The 20,739-nt window shown below is 53.8% G+C and overlaps 1 protein-coding gene across 1 annotated transcript; it reads left to right on the top strand.

Moving 5' to 3' along the window:
* Positions 1 to 5,741: 5,741 nt before the first annotated feature.
* ZBP1 (Z-DNA binding protein 1) lies at positions 5,742 to 15,571 on the top strand (the record flags this gene model as incomplete). The annotated part of the gene is made up of 8 exons (XM_082671431.1): positions 5,742 to 5,775; positions 8,553 to 8,762; positions 9,348 to 9,410; positions 9,823 to 9,996; positions 11,162 to 11,323; positions 12,492 to 12,695; positions 13,762 to 13,956; positions 15,314 to 15,571. The coding sequence occupies 8 exons, from the start codon at positions 5,742 to 5,744 to the stop codon at positions 15,559 to 15,561; spliced, it is 1,290 nt and encodes a 429-aa protein (XP_082527557.1). The 3' UTR covers positions 15,562 to 15,571.
* Between the last annotated feature and the right edge of the window lie 5,168 nt (positions 15,572 to 20,739).

Here is a 20,739-nt window from a genome sequence, read left to right as displayed (position 1 = left end):
TAATGAGAACAAAAATTTTAAACATTGGACTCTTTTCTACTAACTTAGGTTTCTGTGTCTCCGAGGACTTAGGACAGGGCTGTGCTCATAGGGACACTGTTAGGAACTGAATATTTGGGTCCCCCTGCCAGCAAATTCAGTGTTGAAACCCTACCCCACCATGAGACAGTGTTAGGAGGTGGGGCCTTTGGGAGGTGATTAGGATTAAATGAGGTCATGAGGGTGGATCCCCCATGATGGGATTAGTGCCCTTATAAGAGTCAGGAGACAGCTCTCTCCCCCTCACCCCCACCATCTGAGGACACAGAGAGAAGACGGTTATCTAAGAACCAGGAGGTAGATCTCACCAGACACCAAATCTTCCAATGACCTTGGACTTCCAGCCTCCAGAACTGAGAGATACATATTTGTTGTTTAAGCCGCTTGGCCTATGGTATTTTGTTATGGCAGCTAAGCTGACTGAGACAGGCACACTCAGTCAAAGAAACTTTAGAAAAAAGAATAAAATACCAACCTTTTTCCTGCTAGATCTGATAAGTCACACCAGGCAGCACTAAGTTGTCCAGCATAGAAAGCGTTGCTCCTTATCCTGTGGCAGGATGACAACGTACCTGTTCACAACAATAGAAATAATTGCTAAGAGCTTGGCTTCTAGAGCTCAATAGCCTGGGTCTCAACTCCATCAATTTCACCCACTGGCCACGTGATCTCGCCCAGGTTACTTAGTAATCTTTCTGTACCTCAGTTTTCTTATCAGATTTAATATTACTTGTCGGATTGCTGGAAGAATTGAATAAAAGAATGGAAAGCACTGGAAATAGTAAGCTCTAAATAAATCAGTTGCCATCCAGCTGATGAGTCTTTTAAGAAACATCTTCGGGTCAAGTTTTAGAGTACGTTACCCACTTAAAACTCAAAGAACTTACGAATTAACTCATAAAAGTATTCTGCTGGTGCCCCATCTTCTACCCCATACTTGACAGTACCCTGGCCACAACTCACCCTGGGCCACGATCCCCAAAAGACCAGGAATCCTGGCCCTCACGATCTGTCTCTCTGCCTTTCCCCGTTTTATCTTCTAGGTGTGGAAGTCTTAGCACCTCAGGCCTACAGATGCTTCGAGAGCTTTTGAAAATGAACTCCAAAATATGGGGGAAAAACCTGGCAAAATCAGAATCAATAAATGTTTAATTAAATATCTAGAAGACGTAACATTATGTCAAGTTCATTAGCTGTTCCATTTGGTCGTCAAAATGTTTCGTTATATTTGAAACGTTATATTTTTCATTATATTTGAAACAAACTTATAGGTGAGCTCCCTTCACTGTGCAAGATTTCCCAAGAATACTGGACCCTCGGTGGAGGAATTGTGGCCAATTGTAATTAAATGAATTTCTTGTAGGCAAAGAATTTTGGAAGCAGCATTATCAAAAAATCTTTTGATTATAAAAATAAAAGTTAGTTGTGAATTCATTTCAATCTATTTTGGGGGATGTGGGGAAGGACTTCTAAATAGAGTTAGTGGGGGAAGGAAGGGTGTGAAAGCAGCCTGATGCTGGCCACAGGTCCCTCCCCTGGACTCCACACAGCCTCCTTGTGGCCACAGCCCCTCTCCCCCGTCAACCTCCTGCCAATGCTCTCTGGCACCCCTGGCGGTCTCTCCCAATCCCCAGCCCACCTTGGGTGAAAATCTTCCAGGAACTCTTCCTTTGCCCCGAGGGAAGATCACAAGTTTCAATCACGGCCTTCAATGCCCTGGCCCCTGGCCAGCTCCCTGACTCCTGTGACCCCTGCCCAGCTCCCCTTTACCAGCCAGCACTGCTGGGAGTTGGGGGAGGGGACCCAGGACTTGGCCTGAGTCACCCGTCAATCCCTCGATTGGGTAGTGTGGCCTTTTCTGCAGCCGACGTGGGAAGTAGAGCCAGGAAATAGGAGGGGGTCGGGTCTTTCTCCCTGCAGCGCCCTCACTCCACCCCGCCCCCCCACTGGCTCCAGCACTTCGCCTGGGATAAAGGAGGCACAAGGAATGAGTTGGTGCAAGACCAGATGAGTAAATGGGACTGCTTGTCACTCAGAGAGGGACAGGTGGGTCATACCATGAAGATACGATAGCTCCTGTTTATTGAGCACATGCTACGTGTGCGGTGCTCTGCTGGGACCTTCCGGAGCAAGATCTCGGATTAGCCACAAGCCCAGGGTGGAGCTGCTGTGATCCCCTTTTACAAAAGGAGAAATGGAGGCTCAGAAAGAGTAGTGACCGGCTCCAGGTGCAGAGGTACGAGATCGGGGCCCGGGGATCAGAACCCCAGGTCTATCCGACGTGATGACCCAAGGAGGCTCACTGAGCTCTGCCTTGAAGGTCAGTGAATGGAGCCCAGGCAGATGCCTTTGGGGGCTGCACTGAGAACCCGCTGCCCGCTGCAGCCCCTGGTTGGGTCTTTGCCCCTCGCCCTCCGCTGGTAGCTCTTGTGATCTCGTGCAGTCCCTGTCTCTGGCCACCTCTGGCTCTCTGCCCTTTGCCCCTGGCCAAAGACACATTATTGTCCCCGTTTGGTGCCTTCAGACCTTTCCACTCCCTCCCCCCGAGGTGAATTCACAGAGGAACCCTGATCGTAACATCCAGGCTGCCGGGTAGAAAGGAGACTGGGTTTTGCCAACACAATGTGCAGTAAAAATATCTCTCTTTTAAAAGAGAGAGAGAGAGAAATTTAAAGACTAGAGATCAGTAACATGTAATTATCATCTGGTTTGGGCGGAGAGTTCTAATAGTTTCCAGAAAAACACAAGCCATGAAAAAGGAGTGTGCTTTCCAAGACAAAAAGGGATCTGGGCCCCAGCAGGCAGTAGCGCCATCTTGGAACTCCTGTGGACTTTGAGGTCCTTCCCAGGCAGAGTCAGGGGTCACCAGAGTCCCTGTCTCCCTTCCTCTCCCCTTTTGTCTTGCACGCTGGACGGGAGTCTCTGAGAGTGTGGGAACTACCTTTGAACTCAGCCTCGGACCTGCTCAATACATAAGCTTGGGAGAACAGATATACTTCAAGGCATAGAGGAGGTTTCCTCGTTCCTTTCTTGGGGGGAAAACAGAGCCTTGCAATGGCAGGGACAGCTAAGTATCCTCTGATATCTGTTGTCACCTATTTGGAAGTTAGTCGATCCCTTAATTTTAGCTAGGTGCCTGGTGGCCCAGAATAAAAATCTTTCCTAGCCTCCCATGCTGGGCCATGGGACTGACGGATGTCAGGGGAATGTCTGTGCAACTTGTGAGTATTCTTAAAGGAGCGGTACCTACTCTTCTTCCCTTGCCTCCTTCCTGCTGTAAGTAATGCAGTTGTGATGGCTGGAGCTTGAGCAGCCGTCTTAGAACATAAGGCCACACATGGCAGAGCAACAAGATAGAAGGGGCCTGGGTCTCAACACTATGGTGTGCCACACCACACCTGGACTGCCTACCAGACTGTTTTAGGAGAGAGACACAAGTTTCTGTATCGTTTAAGCCACTGATATTGCAGTTAAACACAAACCTCATGGTCAAAATTACCTGGAAAGTCTCTTAAATTGAGAAGAGGAAATGCAAGCTAATTAAAACTTTAAAAGCGAGAGCCCCACTCAGTGTGGTGAGATGCTCACAGCAGGTACATGGCTTCCATGAATTCCAAATTGCCACAAAATGCTATGGAAGATGGAGCCCACCCACATTAAATTGTTTTTTCTTTCTCTTTCTCTCTTGCTTTTTTTTCCCCCCCTAATGTCTAGAAGTTATATTATGGAGTTATGGAGCTCCACCACATCACATTTTCTAAATGATGCAAATTTTGTGAACACCAACTAAAGGTCAGGTAAACATGCTTTTTCTTATCTATTATCTTTGTTTTATAATTAAAGAAACCAAGGCTCAGGGAGGTAGTGACACACAGGTAGGGAGGGGGTGATGGAGACACAGGGGCACCGGAAAGGGCCATCCAAACATGTCCAGACAGACGCGGGCCAGAAGCAAAGTTGACCCTCAAATCAAGCTTGAGTTCCTCAGCCGGACCTGCAAGCCCACCAGGCACCCTAGTCAAGGCCTAGGTCGGGGTGTCCATACTAAAGGGTCAGCAGCACGCAGGGAAGGAGCCAAGGAGCCTGTGTAGGAGAGGCATGGGGAATGGGGAGAAGCTGGGGTACAGCCAGATGGAGTTGGGGTTTTTCTAGGGTGGGGGACGGGGTGAGAGGCCCCCCTAAATCAGAGGGACCGGACGAGGGAAGCCGGGACGCAGGCTGGTGAGCGGGCGCCATCTAGTGGCTGGTCCAGGCATGGCGCCTCCCAGCCTCCCGCAGGGGCTCAGCAAGAGCCCGGAGGGCGCCCCAGTCTCCCTCAACACCTCCAATGACTTCGCATTTAACATTAAGACTGTCAGTTTACATAGAGATACACGTTTCTTTGGTTTTACATGAAAAAAGGAACAAAAGCATCATCGTGGCTTCCTGTTTTTATTGAGTTGTCCAACACTCCCCCTTTGGTTGGAATGAAATCACCTGGGACTCTCGGCCCTGCCTCCCGAGATTGGGGTTTAAGTGGTCTGCGTGTGGACTGGGCATCAGGATTTTTCCTGCTTGCTCTGCAAGGACAGCTTTGAGTCAAGTCTCCGGGGCCCTTTCCATGGCTATACTTGCTCTTGAGCTCCTCCCTTTGCAGAAATGCTAGGGATGAGGACCCCTGGGAGCCTGGGCCTGGCACCCCCTCCCCAGCTTCTGCAGCTGGGATCCCAGGCCCAGGGGCTTCCAGGGTTGAGTTCTTGACACTCTGGGCTGCCTCACACAAAGCCGTTCACCTCTGTAAACCTCAGTTTACCGTTCTGTTACCTGGACCAGAACAGTGGCTCTGAACTGCTTGGGGCAGGGGGGGTGTCAATGGCCCCTTTGAGAATTTACAAAAGCGATGCATCCTTCTTCCAGAAACAGGTAAGTGGGTGTCCAGCTGTGTTCATGACTGTAGAAGGCATGAATTAACCCTTTTAGTCCTCACTACCACCTCCTGAGGTTGCTACTTGTATTAGCCCATTTCATAGATGAGAAAACTGAGGCATAAATAGGTTAAATAACTTGCTCAAGGCGCCACAGACAGTAAATGGTGGGGCTGAGTTAGAACCCAAGCATCTCTGTGGCCTTGGACTAGTGGCCTCACTGACCCAAGCTTCAGTTTCCTAAGAAAAGAGGCCAGTACTAGCCCCTACCCTGTAGATGATTCAGGGGCACACGAGATTGGAAAGCACATAGTAAGTACTCATTAAAGAGGGTTGTTGTTCTGATATGCACAAACGCAGGCACCCACCCATCCACCCACCCAGGTGTCTTGGCCTGAGTGTGGGGCTCAGGGTGGGCAGCGGTGGGAAGTCCCCTGGCCCCAGAGGAAGCGCTGGTCTTGCCCAGCTCAGCTGTTCCCTGCTAGCATCTAGCTGGAGGCCTAACTGTGTCTCACTTATCAATTTCATTTTCGATTTTGTTTCCTTCAAAAGCCACACACAGAAGTTTCATTTTCTTTTTCTCCGGAATCTGATCAGCTTGGGCTGACTAGGCATCTGCTTCCGGGGGGTGTGAACAGCTGACAGCTGGCTGGGTGAAGCTGGAATAGCTCCACAGCTGGCAAAGCACCGCCAGGACCACAAAAGCACACCCAGCCTCGACCGGGCCCACCTTCTCCAGGCCACGGGGTCGGGGAGCCTGCCGCTGCCCTCAAGTCGCCTGGGCTCGCAGCTGCCAGCATGGCCGAGGCCCCTGCCAGCCCAGGAGACGCAGGTACGTTCTTACTTCTAAGGAACAGTGGGAGTGCCCGGTGGGACTTGCACCTTTTCTCTGGTTCCTTTTCTTGATCCAGACTAGAGTCACGAGAGGACAGTATCTGAAAGCACAACGGTAGTAAGAAAGAGGGACAGAGGGCACGGCATCAGGTTCAGAGCCTTGCTCTGCCCAGGCCTCTTGCAACACGCTTCGTGTGCATTTTGCAATAACCCGCAGGCCCGATGAGGTTTCCATCTTACGTGTGAGATCACTGAGGCTTGCAGGTGAAATGACTCAGGGGACCACGGCAGAGCCTGGGGCCTTAACACCCGTCTCCACGCTCATTTTGAGGAAGGACAGAAGTTGCCTGCTAAGAGGGGCAAGTGCATGTATATGGTTTTCCTCCTGCTGCATTCATTCCTCGGATAGCGCTCTATTCCTGGAAGCACATGATGCAAGTTAACTGTTACTGAGCAGTGCTTTTTCTAGGGTCCCCACTGAAAGCGTGAGGGCTGTGGGCTGGGACGCTTTTTGTTTGCCTTTTTTTTTTTTTTTTTTTTTGCGGTACGCGGGCCTCTCACTGTTGTGGCCTCTCCGGTTGCGGAGCACAGGCTCCGGACGCGCAGGCTCGGCGGCCATGACTCACGGGCCCAGCCACTCCACGGCATGTGGGATCTTCCCGGACCGGGGCACAAACCCGCGTCCCCTGCATCGGCAGGCGGACTCTCAACCACTGCACCACCAGGGAAGCCCTGTTTGTCCTTGTTTTGTGATTGTTAGCTATTTAATCCTCACCACAATCTCTGAAGTAGCTGCTATTATCACCATTTCACAGATAGAGAAACTGAGGCCCAGAGAGGTCACATAGCTAGTAGGTGGCAGAGCTGGGGCTCAAAACCAGGAAAATAGGGTGTTCTGGGGAGGGGTGCCAACTGGGTGTGACCCAGGACCCCAGGCTTGTTCCCAAGCTCCTGTTGCACTTCCCCAACGAGACATGTCAGGGGCGCCCGGTAACTGAATTTAACTTGCCCCCCGGCAGATTTTCCTTTTAACTGACGTGTCACTTACACCTCATCCGTTTCACCAGCCTGAAGACTCAGCTGGTGATGCCAGCCCCGCCATGGACCCCATTTCCCCTTTGAGGTCAGGGCACTGGAGGGGGAGGAAGAGGCTCCCCCAGGGGCAGGTTTTTTAAGAATCAAAACTCTTTTTAAAACTAGGCAAAGCCACAGTGTGTTGGACGGGTATCCCGGTTGAGGGGTAGTTTGGTGGGTGAAGGGGTGGGTGACCCCACGTGTTCTAATTGCACATCACCTGCGCCCAGAAGGACGCAAACATTCCGACCATAAGGGCAAGGCCACGGTGCCCAGCGCAGAGTTGGCAAATGGGTTGTCCCTTCCCCCGCTAGTGCCGCCCACTAGGAATCCAGGAAAAACCCAGAAGGTAAAGGATTGGGTTGCTGCCCTGGAAGGGGACCTAGGTCTTCCCAAGAAGGGCCCTGCTTTGCATTTTCCTCAGGGTTCTCGGGGCAGACATTTCCTCTCCCCAGCCCCTGGCGCTGCAGGCCCCGTGTCTGACCAGTTCTCTCACTCCCCACAGGGCAGCTGGCTTGGGTTTACGGGAGCCTGTCTGAGAGGAGTAGGGGCCATTTGGAAAGTTCCTCGTTGAGCCTCGAGGCACCCTGCTTAGGACCATTAACTCGGGGGGGGGGGTGGGAAACAGAGGCCCCGGAGAGCTACTCATCCCTCGCCCAGGTCATCTGGGCAAACACCTACCCAGCAGTGTACGCTCACTTTTTCACTCAGTCACTCCTTCATTCAAATGCTATTTCCTGAGACCCTACTGTGTGCCCGGCCCCATGCTAGACACTGAACCACTACACTGAACCTGGCAATCACAGCAGGGGATCCTTGGGGACACTCTGCAGGGGACCCACACACACCCAGCACCCCACCCACGCAGGGCATCCAGGACAGCTTCCCAACGATGGAGTCTGAGCAAGACCTGAGGTGGAGTATCCGTTGGACAGGTGGAGGGAGGGAACGTTGCTCCTAACAGAGGGAAGAGCATGTGCAAAGGCCCAGGGGTGAGTGCGTCTGAAGGGAATGCAGACAGGTTGGCCCTTGAAGGGAAGCTGAGGGCGGGTGAAGACGAGGCTGGCAGAACCACGAGTTGGTGGCGTTGCTGTCATCCGGGAGATGGTGGTGACAAGGAGTAGAAGGTAGAGGCAGCGAAAGGAGAAGAGAGGATTTGAGGCAGCCAGGGACAGTGTTGCTAGGACTCTGGGATTGGGCATCAGGGTGAAAGATCCATTTCTGAGCGGCCGTTGGGTTCCTGGTGGGGATGAATAGTGACATCGCCCGAGTGGATTGTGAGCCCAAGAGGACGGGCAGATTCCACCGGGAGGAGAAGGATGGGGGATGGAGGACACCGGGCTGGGCCTCACTCACCCCCCTCCCCCCTTCCTGTGCTCTGCCCCACCCTCCAGCATCCTGCCGCCTCCACTCCCCTCTCTCTGAGGACGTCTGAGAGCTGAGCGTTCCCACCTGCCCTCCAGCACTCACTCAGGTGGGGGACGCTCGGAAGGCCTGGCACCGCCTCTGGCCACCAGGCTGTCCAGCCAAGGTCATTTCTGAGCAGCCCATGTGCCCCTCCCTGTACAGGGATGCTGGTGGATGTCTGCTCAGACCTCTGTGCCTGCCTCTGCCCTGGATCCCTCTCCTGGAGGGCCGCCAGCCCAGGCTGGGTAGTTGGGGGGACTCAGTTCTGTCTCTGCCCCTGTCTCCCTCCCCCAGACCTTGAGCAGAGGATTTTGGAGGTGCTGAGGGACTCTGGCTCCCCTGTGAAGACTGCCCAGCTGGTAATGAAATGCCAAGTGCCCAGGAAGAAACTCAACCAGGTCCTCTACAAGATGCAGAAGGAGTCCAAGGCAGTCCTGCTCGTAGGCCCCGCGACGTGGAGCTTGGCCAATGGTGGGACCGAAGAAGTGGTTCCTGCAGAGCTGGGTAACCTGCCACCCCGGGACAGGGGCAGTTGGAGGGGGCGGGTGTTGGACCCAGCACGAGCAGTCCTGGCAACGGCCTAGCCCAGATTTGGGCCTGGGTTCAAATACAGGCTCTGCCCTCAGGGACACATGATGTACCCTCACTGCATCTTGATTTCTTTTTCTGGCCAGTGGAGGTAACAGTAGGGCTGCTTTGTAGGGTTGTGAGAGGATTTGATGCAAACGGCTGAGCCTAGTGCCAGTATGTAGTAGGTGCTCAGCAAAACATTAATAATGATGATGATGGCAGTAACGATATGATAATAATAGAAGAGCCGTAGCATCGCACGAGATCCACTTTTCTAGTTCTGGTGCGGTGCCCGGGGGTCCTCTAGCCCGCACACAACCCCAGAGGGAGTAGATGGTCTTCCCCCCAACCCCAAGCCACACAGCTGGAAGGGAGTGGGGCGGGCTTTGAAGCTAATTTCCTTCCGAGTTTGGAGCGTCCATGCGCTAGGGGCTTCTGCAGAGCAGCCCACCTCTGTCTGGTAGGGTCCCCATCCCCTCTCCCGCTCGGCTGACCCCTGACCGTCTTTCCTCCCAGCAGAGAGGCCCCAGAAAGATGCAGCTGCAATTCCCCGGAAGCCTGGTCCTGAGCTCAGTCAGCGGCGTAAGCATCTTGTTTCCTTTCAGCTCTTGTTTCCTCTGACCCCAAACTCTCCTTGGCCACTCGAGAAGCTACAAGTGTTCAGGGGCCACGGCCCACCCACTAACAGGTCCCCGCAAAGTGTTCGGAGGCAAGACTCTGTCTTTCCGTGAAAGAAGCTAAACGGCTGAGAAACCATTTGATGGGTACTTGGCAATTACTGTGCACCTAGCACGTGCCAGGCACTGTTCAGAGCCCTTGACGAACATCCCCAACCCCCAGAACAACCTCTGTGGTCCATTATAATTATGCCCATTTTACAGATGAGGAAAATGGGCACAGAGGCTGTGTCTGTCCCAGGTCACACAGCGGGTAAGCAGGGGAGTGGATTCGGCCTCCGGGGTCCTCCTTAACTACTTGCTGTTCTGCCTCCCAGAGGAAGAGATCTTCCGGTTTCTGGAAGCCCATGGGCCCCATAGAGCCCTGATCATTGCCCAGGCCCTGGGAATGAAGACAGCAAAGGAAGTCAACCCAGACTTGTACGCGATGAGGAACAAGCACCTCCTGGACTTAGACCAGAAATCAAACACTTGGGCTATTTATCGACCAGGTAGGCCCTTTACCTGCTGCCCACACCTGGACGGGGCAGAGGGTATAACACCCAACACCTGGTCCTTGCTGGGCTCCCGCTAAGCTCTTTGCCTGCCCCACCTCGTCAGAAGCTTGCTGTGCTCTTGCTGACCCGTCCCTGGAAGAGGGTTCCAGGAAGGAGGGGCATGCTGGCAGGAGTAACCAGGGAGGGCTTCCTAGAGGTGTGGCCCACCCCTGACTGTATCAGTCCTGGGGCGCAGGTCTCAGCCTGAGTTTGCTAACAGTCTTCTGTAAGCCCTTTGCCCAACTTGGAGTTTTAAGGCTGCTGAAGGAATAGGCTAGGCTGACCTCAGATACCCACAGGGTAGAGTCCCAGAACCGACTTATCCATTACATGCAGCAGGTACCAGGCCTAGAGCCCACTGTGCTTTTAGGGGGTCACAAAAATGCTCTAGTTCCTCTTAAAATCAGAAGAAAAAAATGAGTATTATAGTAACAATGAATAGCTAATAATGACTCTAGCCGATATTATATTTGTCTATATCCCAACGCAGTCATAAAATGTAATTTTAAATATTTTTTATGGATGTAGGGGCTCACAAAGGCACAGGAGCCGAGGGCTCCCGAAGGTGGGAATGTGGCCCCGTGTGTGGAGCCCACGTGGGGCTGACACCCCTGCTTATGGTACCCAAGGAGGGTCTCAGCCTCCTAGGCTGGATGTTAAACACTGGTGACAAATCCAAATTCTTAAAAATGCCTTGTGAGTCAAGCAAAGTTTATCCCATGGCCAGAAACAGCCTGTGGACGGCCACCTTGCATCCTTCCCTGCAGGAAGAGAGGACCCTGGAAGCAATGGTTAGGGCTGTGGTTTCCTCGCAGTGAGAGGTACAGAGGGTGGGCAAGCATCAAGGCACCTGCCATCCTCCCAGGGTGGCGGAGGACACAGGGGTAGGGTGGCCTGCGGGACAAAGTCCAAGCAAGGCTCGTCTGTGATACCTGCAGTGTTTGGTAAACACTCCACTTCCTGGGGCCCACCTTGGACCTGCTGACTCAGAGCCCTGGGGTGGGCCCTGGGAATCTGTGTTTTAACCAGCTCCCCAGGAGATTCTGATACTGCCAACTAGTATTGGAACTTCTGACTCCTAGAGAGATACAAAGGGATTGAGTGGAATGTTACTTTGCAGAAGGTTCTACAAATCAGTCCACCCCAGTCATTTACCAGCAAAATCCAACCAACGTGATCAGTCAGAATGGACCAAACAGCCACATTTACATTGAGAACTCCAAAGCCATCCAGATTGGACACAGGAATGTCATAGTGGGACAAATGGCCTCTGGGGAAAACGGTGAGTCCTCTGAAATGTCCAGGAGAAGGGACCTGTCGGGGCATCTGCTCCATCTGGGTGGGGGCAGGGAGTGGGGGGCATTCAACCTTCCAGGGAGGAAGGGCAGCTTTCAGATCTCCAAGGTCCTTCCTGGCTTTCTCAGGAATAAGGATGTCCCTGCTTGTGCCTGGATCAAACCTCTCCTGCTTCCCCTTCCTGCCGACATCTTTTGCCTCATTTTCATCGGGACCCAATATTTTCCCACAAGAAACAACTCAGTTCGCTCTTCCTCTCTAGGATGTCACAAGGGGTCGTTGAGCATTCTGTGTGTCCCGAGACACTCTTTTTTCCCATGTGTTCACATCTCAGAAACTGGGATGCATCGTATGGGTGTATCCGAGCTTTGGTGAGATACAATAAGCAAATGAGTGCCTGCTGCATGGCGGGCACTGTGGGCAGAGGGGCCAGGGCCACCCATCAGTCCAGCCATGGGACGTGAGTGAGAGCGCGGGCCCCAAAGTTGGAACGCTCCCTGGGACCTCGAGAGAGCCCTTCCCTGCTGCAGGCCTCAGTTTCCCCAACTGTGAAATGAGGAACTTCATTCTAGAATCTAGATCAACCTTTCCCCAGCTTTGGTCCTCTGAGCTCCACCTCCCTCATTTTGGCCACGCCCATGGCTGATTCTTTACGCCATGTTGTTAAATGGTTTACTTTTTATTCTACTCAAATTAATTTTAAAGTAAACTTTCACAGCATTACCTTGAAAACTACCAAGGTTACCATCAAAAATAAATGCTGACAAAATAGAACAATGTCAGAAGCTCTGAGGGCCCCATGCCAACAGCAAGTTAACCCCAAAGGAGACTTTCTCCTGACGGGCCCAGAGGACTGAGAACAGCTAGGAAGCAGCGGATGTGCCCATTGTCTGGGTTTTCAGTGCCCCAGTGACGCCCCAGGCACCAGTGGTAAAAACCCCGGAGCCCCACGCTACCTGTTCTGCCGGCCCACCTGCTCTCCAATCCAGACCCTGAAGTAATCACTCCCAGTCTGATAAGTCCAGAAAGAATCCCGAAGCCTGTCTCCTCTGTCCGGCCAGGACTTAGTGTGGGTGGGGGGGGGGGGGGCGGGTAGGGGGTAGGGGGAGGTCAGAGGGGGGGGTCAGGAGTCACGTTTCTGTGTCCCCTGCCAGGCTCCTCGGCTCCCCTCTACCTCCCTCCAATGGCACCCACTGATCCCTCAACTCAGGGTCCCCTGGCTGGATCCTGGGGGCCCCAGGACATCCGGATGGAGAAGTCTGTGCTCAGACATGTACAGATGGGACACGGCAACGAGATGAGTCTTCATGGCAACCCAGCCAAGGGCCCTGCCCACAGCGCCTGTGGCAGCCCCCCAGGTAACTGGAGAACAGGCTGCCACCCCACCCCCAGCCCACTGCATTCGGCTCCTGGCTAGATGGAACTTGAGCCGGTCCTTGTGGGGAGAGAGGCATGATGGGAAATTCTTTCCCTCCCACCAGGAGGCTGTAGAGCGGGGGGCTCTTTTAGAGTTAGCACCTGGGTTCCCATTCCCTACTACCCCCCTCAGGAAACCTCAGTTTCCTCATCTGTACAATGGGCAGGGGTCATTTCCTGGGCCAGCTGAAGCGGGAACAGAGGAGATGGCTGGACTGGAACTGGACATGCATTTAAGGAGCCACCTAGGCGCTGTCACCAGTGACCAGAGCTCCCAGGCCGCGTCCTCCCTGGCACTGGTCATCGAGAGACAGGCTGGGGTGTGGGAGCACAGCAGAGAGGCCTGAGAGAGAGAAGGAGAACCAGGGACGCCAGAGAACGGGTTTCCAGAGGAGGCGAGGCCGGTGAGATCAAGGGAGGGCTGTAGGGTCCAGCAACAAGGGGTCAGTGGTGACCTGAGGGGACAGAAGGGGCACGGAGAGTGGAAGGAGGGGAGACAGAGCACGGGCAGCTCTTTCCTGACGTTTGGCCGGGAGAAGCAGGAGCAAGACAGCTGCGGCTGGGGGCCGGACTGGGGGGCCACAGGGAGATTCTAACCAAAGATGGAGAGGGTGTTCCAGAGCTGCGAGGAAGCAGGCAGCAGAGAGACGGGAAGCAGGAGGCAGCAGGGGGAGGGGTTGAGTCCCAGGGGAGGCCCAGAGGACCAGTTCAGCTGGGCTGGGCTGCAGGAGGAGGGGCACCCAAGCTGGCAGAGCCGGGGGCCGAGGGAGCCGGCAGCCCCAGCAGGTGAAAGGCATGCGCAGATATGCCGTGTGAGGCCACGCGTCCGCCAGTGACAGAGCACGGCATGGGCCACTGAGGGGAGGTTCCAGGAGGACAGCTGTGGAGGACCTGAGAACCAGGCTGGGGGTCAGGCCCACCGTCCAGCTGCTCTCACCGTCCACCTCCCCTCCCGCCCCCCCGGCATCTCTCTCTTTGGCTGACCTGCAGTCTCTGTCCTGGGTACAGGCCCGGAAGCTTCCATCAAAATTCAAATCCCCGAACCAGGACCTCACTCCGAAGGGGGCATGGCCCAGAGAGTCCACATCCGCTCGTGCTTCCTGGAGGAGACCACCGTAGGCAACAACAACAAGATGACTGTCAACCCAGGGGCGGCTGATCCCAGAGGAGTCGCAAGGGCTGGCGAGCCAGGAGGGAGCACAGGTGAGCCTGGGACACCCCGTGTGTCCTCTTTCCCTCTCTCATTCATTCCTTTATTCAACAGTCACGAGCCTCCCGTTTCTGGAGTCTGGGAGACAGGAGAGGGTCGTAGCAGGAGCGGGGGCTCTAGGGTAGAACGTGCGGGGTCCACCTAACCCACCGCCCAGCTTGGAGCCTGTTTCCCTGTCTGTAAAATGAGGGTGGTTAGACTAGCCTGTGGCTCCCGAGTTGGAGTGAGGACTGAATACGCTCCCCTCACTGCTGGGACACCTGGACCGGACCAGTGACGTGACTTGCGGTGCCCAGCGCAACCAGTAAAAGCAAGGCTCCTGTTCAAAACTTAGCAAGAATTTCAAGACAAAGACAGCAGAGCAGTAAACTGAGCACAGGCCCCTCTGAACGGGCCTGTGTGACTGCCCAGGCCACATGCCCGTGAAGCTGGGCCTCCCTGGAAACTTCTGGAACATGATCCCTCCTCGATTCTGAGTCACCCACTTCACCGATTCTTCCCCCCAAATAATGCGGTAGCCACCTTACGCTTCTTCCCCGTTTCAATTATTAGGAAGAAGTCGTTCATTCATTCATGCACCTGCTCAGGCCCCACTCCCGCCCTCAAACGCTCCCTCCCCCAGAGATACAGCTAAGGGCACAAACAGACAAACACTACCCGCTCACAGGGGCCAGAGGCCAGTACAGGGACTAGAGACAGTCACAAACCCAGCCTTTCGAGGCTTTGAAGACCAACACTATAAAAAACTATAAAACCTGGGGCGGTGGCTGGGCAGCGCCGTGACGGAGAGGAGCTGCCTTAGCCAGGCCGCCAGAGAAGCTGCAGGAGGAGGTGACATCTAAGCCCAGGCCTGTGGGGAAGGAGAAGCTGGCCAAGCACAGATGTGGGAACAGCATTGCCAGTGGAGGGAACAACAAGTGCAAAGGCCCCGCAGTGGGAAGAAGGGTGACGTCCAGAATCACACACACACGAGCCCAGGGAGCGGAAGGGAGTAGATCCGGTGGGCAAGGCCAGGTCTCTCTGTGCCGGGAAGCCCAGAAGAAAGGTCCGGATCTTATCTGAAGTGACCTGGCGAGACCTGGAGGGTTCAACCAGGGGCAACTTGATGTGGGGCACGATTTAAAAGTCTGGCTGAAGACAATCGGGGGAAAGCAAAGGGGGCTGAGGAAGCGGGAGCAACGATAGAGGGGAGAAAGGACGGGGCCTCGGAGATGGGGACACAAGGTCACCCACCGGGGAAGCCTGTGTCCGGGGCAGCAGCCTCAGTCCCGGTGAAGCAAATCGACTTGGCTATTCGGTAATTCGAGGGGAGGCGGCTCACGTGTTCCTGGGGCCCTATCTCTTCCCTAGACCCTCCCTCCGGAGCTGCAGGATCCAGAAGCGAGGTCCCTCCCGGCAGCAGTCAGGCTGCCCCCGTCAACACTGAGACGCTCATCTCAGAAGAGCTAGCGGCTATGACGCTCAAAACGCAGGGGTCCCAGAAGTGCGGAAGACACCTGCTGAGTGACAGAATCGCAGAGCCAGTGTCCCCGGAGGGTGGAACTCAGTGCAAGCAGCCTGTAGGCGGACTCCTGCAGGAAGGGCCTGGGAGCCAGTGAGCTCTCTGCTGCCGTCATTGTCGTTTTTGACCTTCTCGCCTCCTGACACGTGGCCAGCCTGCCTCTGCATTTGGGCTGGGCCCGGCGTGGGGCAAGGGCAGGGCTGCTGGTGGCAGGAGCAGCCTGCCAGGGGGTCACCTTCCCGGGCCTGCCGTCCATCAGGACCACCCATTCTCTGCCCTTCACTCAGGACCTGACTTCCTCAAGGCCTATCTTGGCCACCTGACCACTTAACCACCTGACCTTTCTAGAACCTTCCTACCTCGGCCTTGAGGGCTAGGGATGGGTCATTCTCTAAAGTTGCCAGAAAAGGGATACCACCAGACAGGTAAGAACCTCAGAAGTCGGTTGTATCTCCCCAAGCGCTGGCCAGCGAATTCACTAGGTACAGAGGCCCTGTCTTTTCACTCTTGAACCTCCGGTGCATGCTGGACCGGCCCCTCCACTGACCACCTCCTGAGTACCATGCCGTCGGGCTACAGAGAGAGGAAGACCAAGCCCTGCCCTTGGGGAGCGGTTCACAGCCAGCGGGAGAGGCAGCCTGGGACATGGGCAGTGAGCCCTGAGCAGGAACCATCATGGGGAATTAAAGGAGTGCAGAACACCAATGCAGACACTGTCCGGAGCGCCCAGGAGGCTCCCCGGGGAAGGAGAAAGCTCTAGGGCTCATTCTTCAACATCTGGCAGAGGGAGGAGGTTGGACGGGGAATGGTGTTCTAGGCAGGGGCTCGGCCTGGCCAAAGGCATGATGGTCAGAACAAGAGGACTTATAGCAGCACAGCAGTTTGGGTGTTGCTAGAAAGCCCAATGCAAAGAAAATGCAAGTGGGAGTTTGGCTGGAGAGGAGTTTGGACTTGATGATGAGCTCTGGACAAGCACGGCTCCACCTGCGCAAATATTCCAGGAGGAACTGGGCAAGTCCATGCAACAAGGAAGTTGGGTTCATTACAGGGAAGGAAGGCTTTTGTCCAATGGGCCGGAATGGCCCAGCCTACAGGGGGCAAAGGCATCTCGGCCACCACCGTGACCTGGGGCCCCCAGATCCCTCCTGCCTGGGATATTCAGTTCGCAGACGTGCCACACGGTGTAAGGGGCTGGAAATCAGGTTTGACTCGTTGCTTCGGGCATTGTCTGCCCTCTGGGGTGAGCTGAAAACTAACTGCTTGCCTCAAAGTTTGCCTGAGGTCTGTGGCTAACCAGGCCCGTATAAGTGGGCCATCAAAATGCATCTCAGAACTCAGCCTCAGCTCCCACCTGCAGCCCAAGCCAGAACACTCAATTTTCCTGCGAGATTTCCCCTCTCTGTATAATTAATTTGTCATAAACTCGCTGACAAGCATTGCTGGCTGTTAATAGGGGCCGGAGGTGAAGGTCAAAGCTGGTCTCTTCAGGAAGGAAATGAACTAGCTACCATTAAAAGCAAAGAATGATTAAGTCCATCCACCCCCCAATACTTTGCTCTCACTAGCTCATCCACCGTCCCCCCTTTCTGCAATGATACCTGTGCACACAGAACTTGCCATCCCTGGAGTTGGATGGGGTCGGGGTGGGGATGGGGGAGGCGGAATTTGCTACAAGAGTTGGAAGTGATTTTCCAAAAGCACCATGACCTGGTCACAAATGCAATTCTATTTTCTTTTTCTTTGTAAAAAAATTTTTATTGGCGTATAGTTGATTTACAATGTTGTGTTAGTTTCAGGTATACAGCAAAATGAATCCGTTTATATATATACATATATATCTCCACTCTTTTTTAGATTCTTTTCCCATATAGGCCATTAAAGAATATTGAGTAGAGTTCCCTGTGCTGTACAGTAGGTCCTTATTAGTTATGTATCTTATATATAGTAGTGTGTATATGTCAATTCCAATCTCCCAATTTATCCATTCCCCCCTCTTACCCCGTGGAAACCACAAGTTTGTTTTCTACACCTGTAACTCTATTTCTGTTTTGTAGATAAGTTCATGTATACCTTTTTAGATTCCACATATAAGCAATATCATATGATATTTGTCTTTCTCTGTCTGACTTACTTCACTCTATGACAATCTCTAGATCCATCCATGTTGCTGTAAATGGCATTATTTCAGGTTTTTTTTAAATGGCTGAGTAATATTCCATTGTATATATGTCCCACATCTTCTTTATCCATTCCTTTGTTGATGGACATTTAAGCTGTTTCCAAGTCCCGGCTATTGTAAATAGTGCTGCAATGAACATTGGGGTGCATGTATCTTTTTGAATTATGGTTTTCTCCAGGTATATACCCAGGAGTGGGTTTGCTGGATCATACGGTAGCTCTATTTTTAGTGTCTTAAGGAACCTCCATACTGTTCTCCACAGTGGCTGCACCAATTTACATTCCCACCAACAGTGCAAGAGGGCTCCCTTTTCTCCACACCCTGCAATTCTGTTTTCTTACCCCAGCTTCTCTGCTCCTCTCAGAGTAAGCTTAGACAGGACTCCTCACCTGTGGGGCTTTAGCAGACAGCCAAGATTAGAGGCTTAGAGCAAGAAAAATAGTCTAGGGAGAAATCCAGGAGCATTTGGGCTGCAAATGACAGAAACCTAAAAGGGGAATCTATTTACTCATGCAACTGGGAAATCAAGAGATAACTAGCTTCAGGAATGGCTGGATCCAGGGGCTCAAGCAGTATTTTCAGGCCTTTTCTCTCCATCTCTCTGAGAGACTCTTTCCAGATGGCTGCCAGCCACCCAAGACTTACATCTTGTCAGCTTAGCAACCCCAGCAGAAAGAGAATTCTTCAAGCCAAACACAACAGGTAGAATGTCCCAGGGAGGATTCTGATTGGTTGAGCATGGATCACATGCTGATCCTTGAACCAATCAGGGAGAATGGAGTGCTCTGATTGGCTAATGTGGAGTCAAATGTGCTCACCTCCGTGGTGGGGGAGGTGAAGGCATCCTGGCTCTCACTGCCTGGCCCACGTTTTTTGACCCACTTGCACATTCTCTTTCCCACCCCAACCTGAGACCCTATGGCCTTTGCCTCCTTCAGCTGAATCTCCACCAGCTGCTGGAGAAGCGGCCCAGCTGGGAAAAGGCCACAAAACCCAGAGATCAGGGGTGTCAGACAGTGGGCGTGAGGGCCGGGCTGCCCCTTACCTGGGCTGCAGAGCCCCCGAAAGGCCTGGCATCTCTGCGGGGAGACAGACCCAGCTCCGCCCACTGGTGGGAGGCATGAGGGTGCAGGGACGCAGAGTCTGGGAAGGAGGCTGCGAGATTCTAAAGGGGAATCCGTTTCACTGTCCTATCTGTGTGACCCCCATCCCTCACTGCCCATTTAAAGGATCTGAGCCTCAGCCATTTCATCTGCAGAATGGGCCGGGAGGCGATTAAGGGCACACAGCTCAGGTGTGCGAGAGTGCTGGACGGTATGGGGGCCTCCGAAGGCTGGACCGCACGTGGGAAGAACTCAGTAAAGAATAAGTAGTTCAGTGGTTCCCCATTGGGGCCCATCCTACCCGCATCCTCCCATCCTGGGGACAAGTGGCATGTCTGGAGACTTGGTTGTCACGGGGCAGGGGAAGTAGTCTCCTGTTGCTCCTGTAACAAATTGCAGCACATGAGTGGTTTAAAACAACGTAAACTTAGCATCTTCCAGTCCTGGAGGTCGGAAGTCCCACACGAGCTCAGCAGGCTAAAATCAAGGTGTGGGCAGAGCTGGTTCCTCCGGAGGTTCAGCAGAGAATTGCTCCCTTGCCTTTTCCAGCTTCCAGAGGCACCTGATTTCCCAGCTCCTGGCCCCTTCCTCTGTCCCCAGATTGAGCAGTATCACATCTTCCAATCTCCCCTCCACCCCCTCCTCTTTCCTCCCTCTTCTAAGAACCCTTGTGATTACTCTCCGCCTACCCCGCCAATCTAGGATAATCTCCCCTCAAATCCGTAATCACAACCACAAAGCCTGGTTCACTACGTAAGGTGACATACTCATAGCTTCTGGGGATCAGGGCTTGGCCATCATTGTGGGGTGGGGGTGGGACTGTATTCCACCTCCCCCTCCGCTAGGCAGCACCGCCCCACAGCAAAGAATTGTCAGGACCCCAATGTCAGCAGTGCCAGGTTGAGAAACCCTGCATCGGTGATGTTATTATTATTAATATCCTGGAGATAAAAGAATGAGTGGGGCTTAGCATTGCAGCCCTAGGTGTAACCTGAGCATAACCTCAGGTAAGTCCCATCACCCCTGAGCCTCAGTTTCCTCCTCTGTGAGATGGGCAGAGATAAGGACAGCACCCTCTCCATGGAGTTCCTCGGGAGGATGAAAGGGTATTTCACACAGTGATTCTCAGCCCTCAGAGCGTCTAACAAATGCTGAGTCCCGGTCCAGCCCAGATCGATTGATGACAGTCTCTGGGAGCGGGGCCTGGGAAGCAGTATTTTTTAAAGCTCCTCCATGATCCCAAAGAGCCCCTTGGGGGCTGAGATGTCCCTGCCTGGCTCCAGGTGGACACACCCAGGGCACCAATGGACCACAGCCGTAGCTGGGACCCCAGAAACCCCCCACCCAGCACCACTTTCTGGCTGGTCTCTGTGGCAGGAGAGCGTCTGTGGGGAGAGGAGCCCCAAGCCAGGTCCCAGCCAGGTCCCAGGTCCCAGGTCCCAGACGACCTCAGCCTGAGAGCCAGCAGTGGAGGATTCGGGGCTCAGCCTGTCACGGCTTTGGTCCGAGCGCCACCTGCTGGCTGGATATAGCCCCTCACCAGGCAGGGCTTGTGAACTTCCAGGGTCCCAGTCTGGGGCCAGGCAGGATGGGACCATTCCCTCCCACCAAAGTGGCCAGACCTACGGCATTTCCCCTAGGGTTCTGGGGCTCTGCGTTGCACCCTAAGCCTATGCACAGACCCCAGGTCAAGTCCCTGCACTGCCCTCCCTTCCCACAGATGCCAGCACCCCAAAGTCAGAAACCCAGTCCCCACAAAAGCTGATTTTCTTCCCTCAAGAGGAACCCCCCTGTAAGCTGGGACCCACCCCCAGAAGACCCCAGACCAGCTCCTGCAGGAGTCCCAGGGACCTTGCCTGCAGCCCTGAGCCCTGACGTTTGTGGAACTCCCACCTGTACTCAGTCACTTCATCCTTCCATCCAGCCTGTGAAGAAAGGGATTCTCAACCCATTTCACATGGTGAAAATACTGAGGCACAGAGAGGTTAAGCTA

Source organism: Grampus griseus (assembly GCF_964374135.1).
Source record: "Grampus griseus genome assembly, chromosome: 14".
NCBI classification, from domain to species: domain Eukaryota; kingdom Metazoa; phylum Chordata; class Mammalia; order Artiodactyla; family Delphinidae; genus Grampus; species Grampus griseus.
This window is presented reverse-complemented; position numbering and strand designations above follow the sequence as displayed.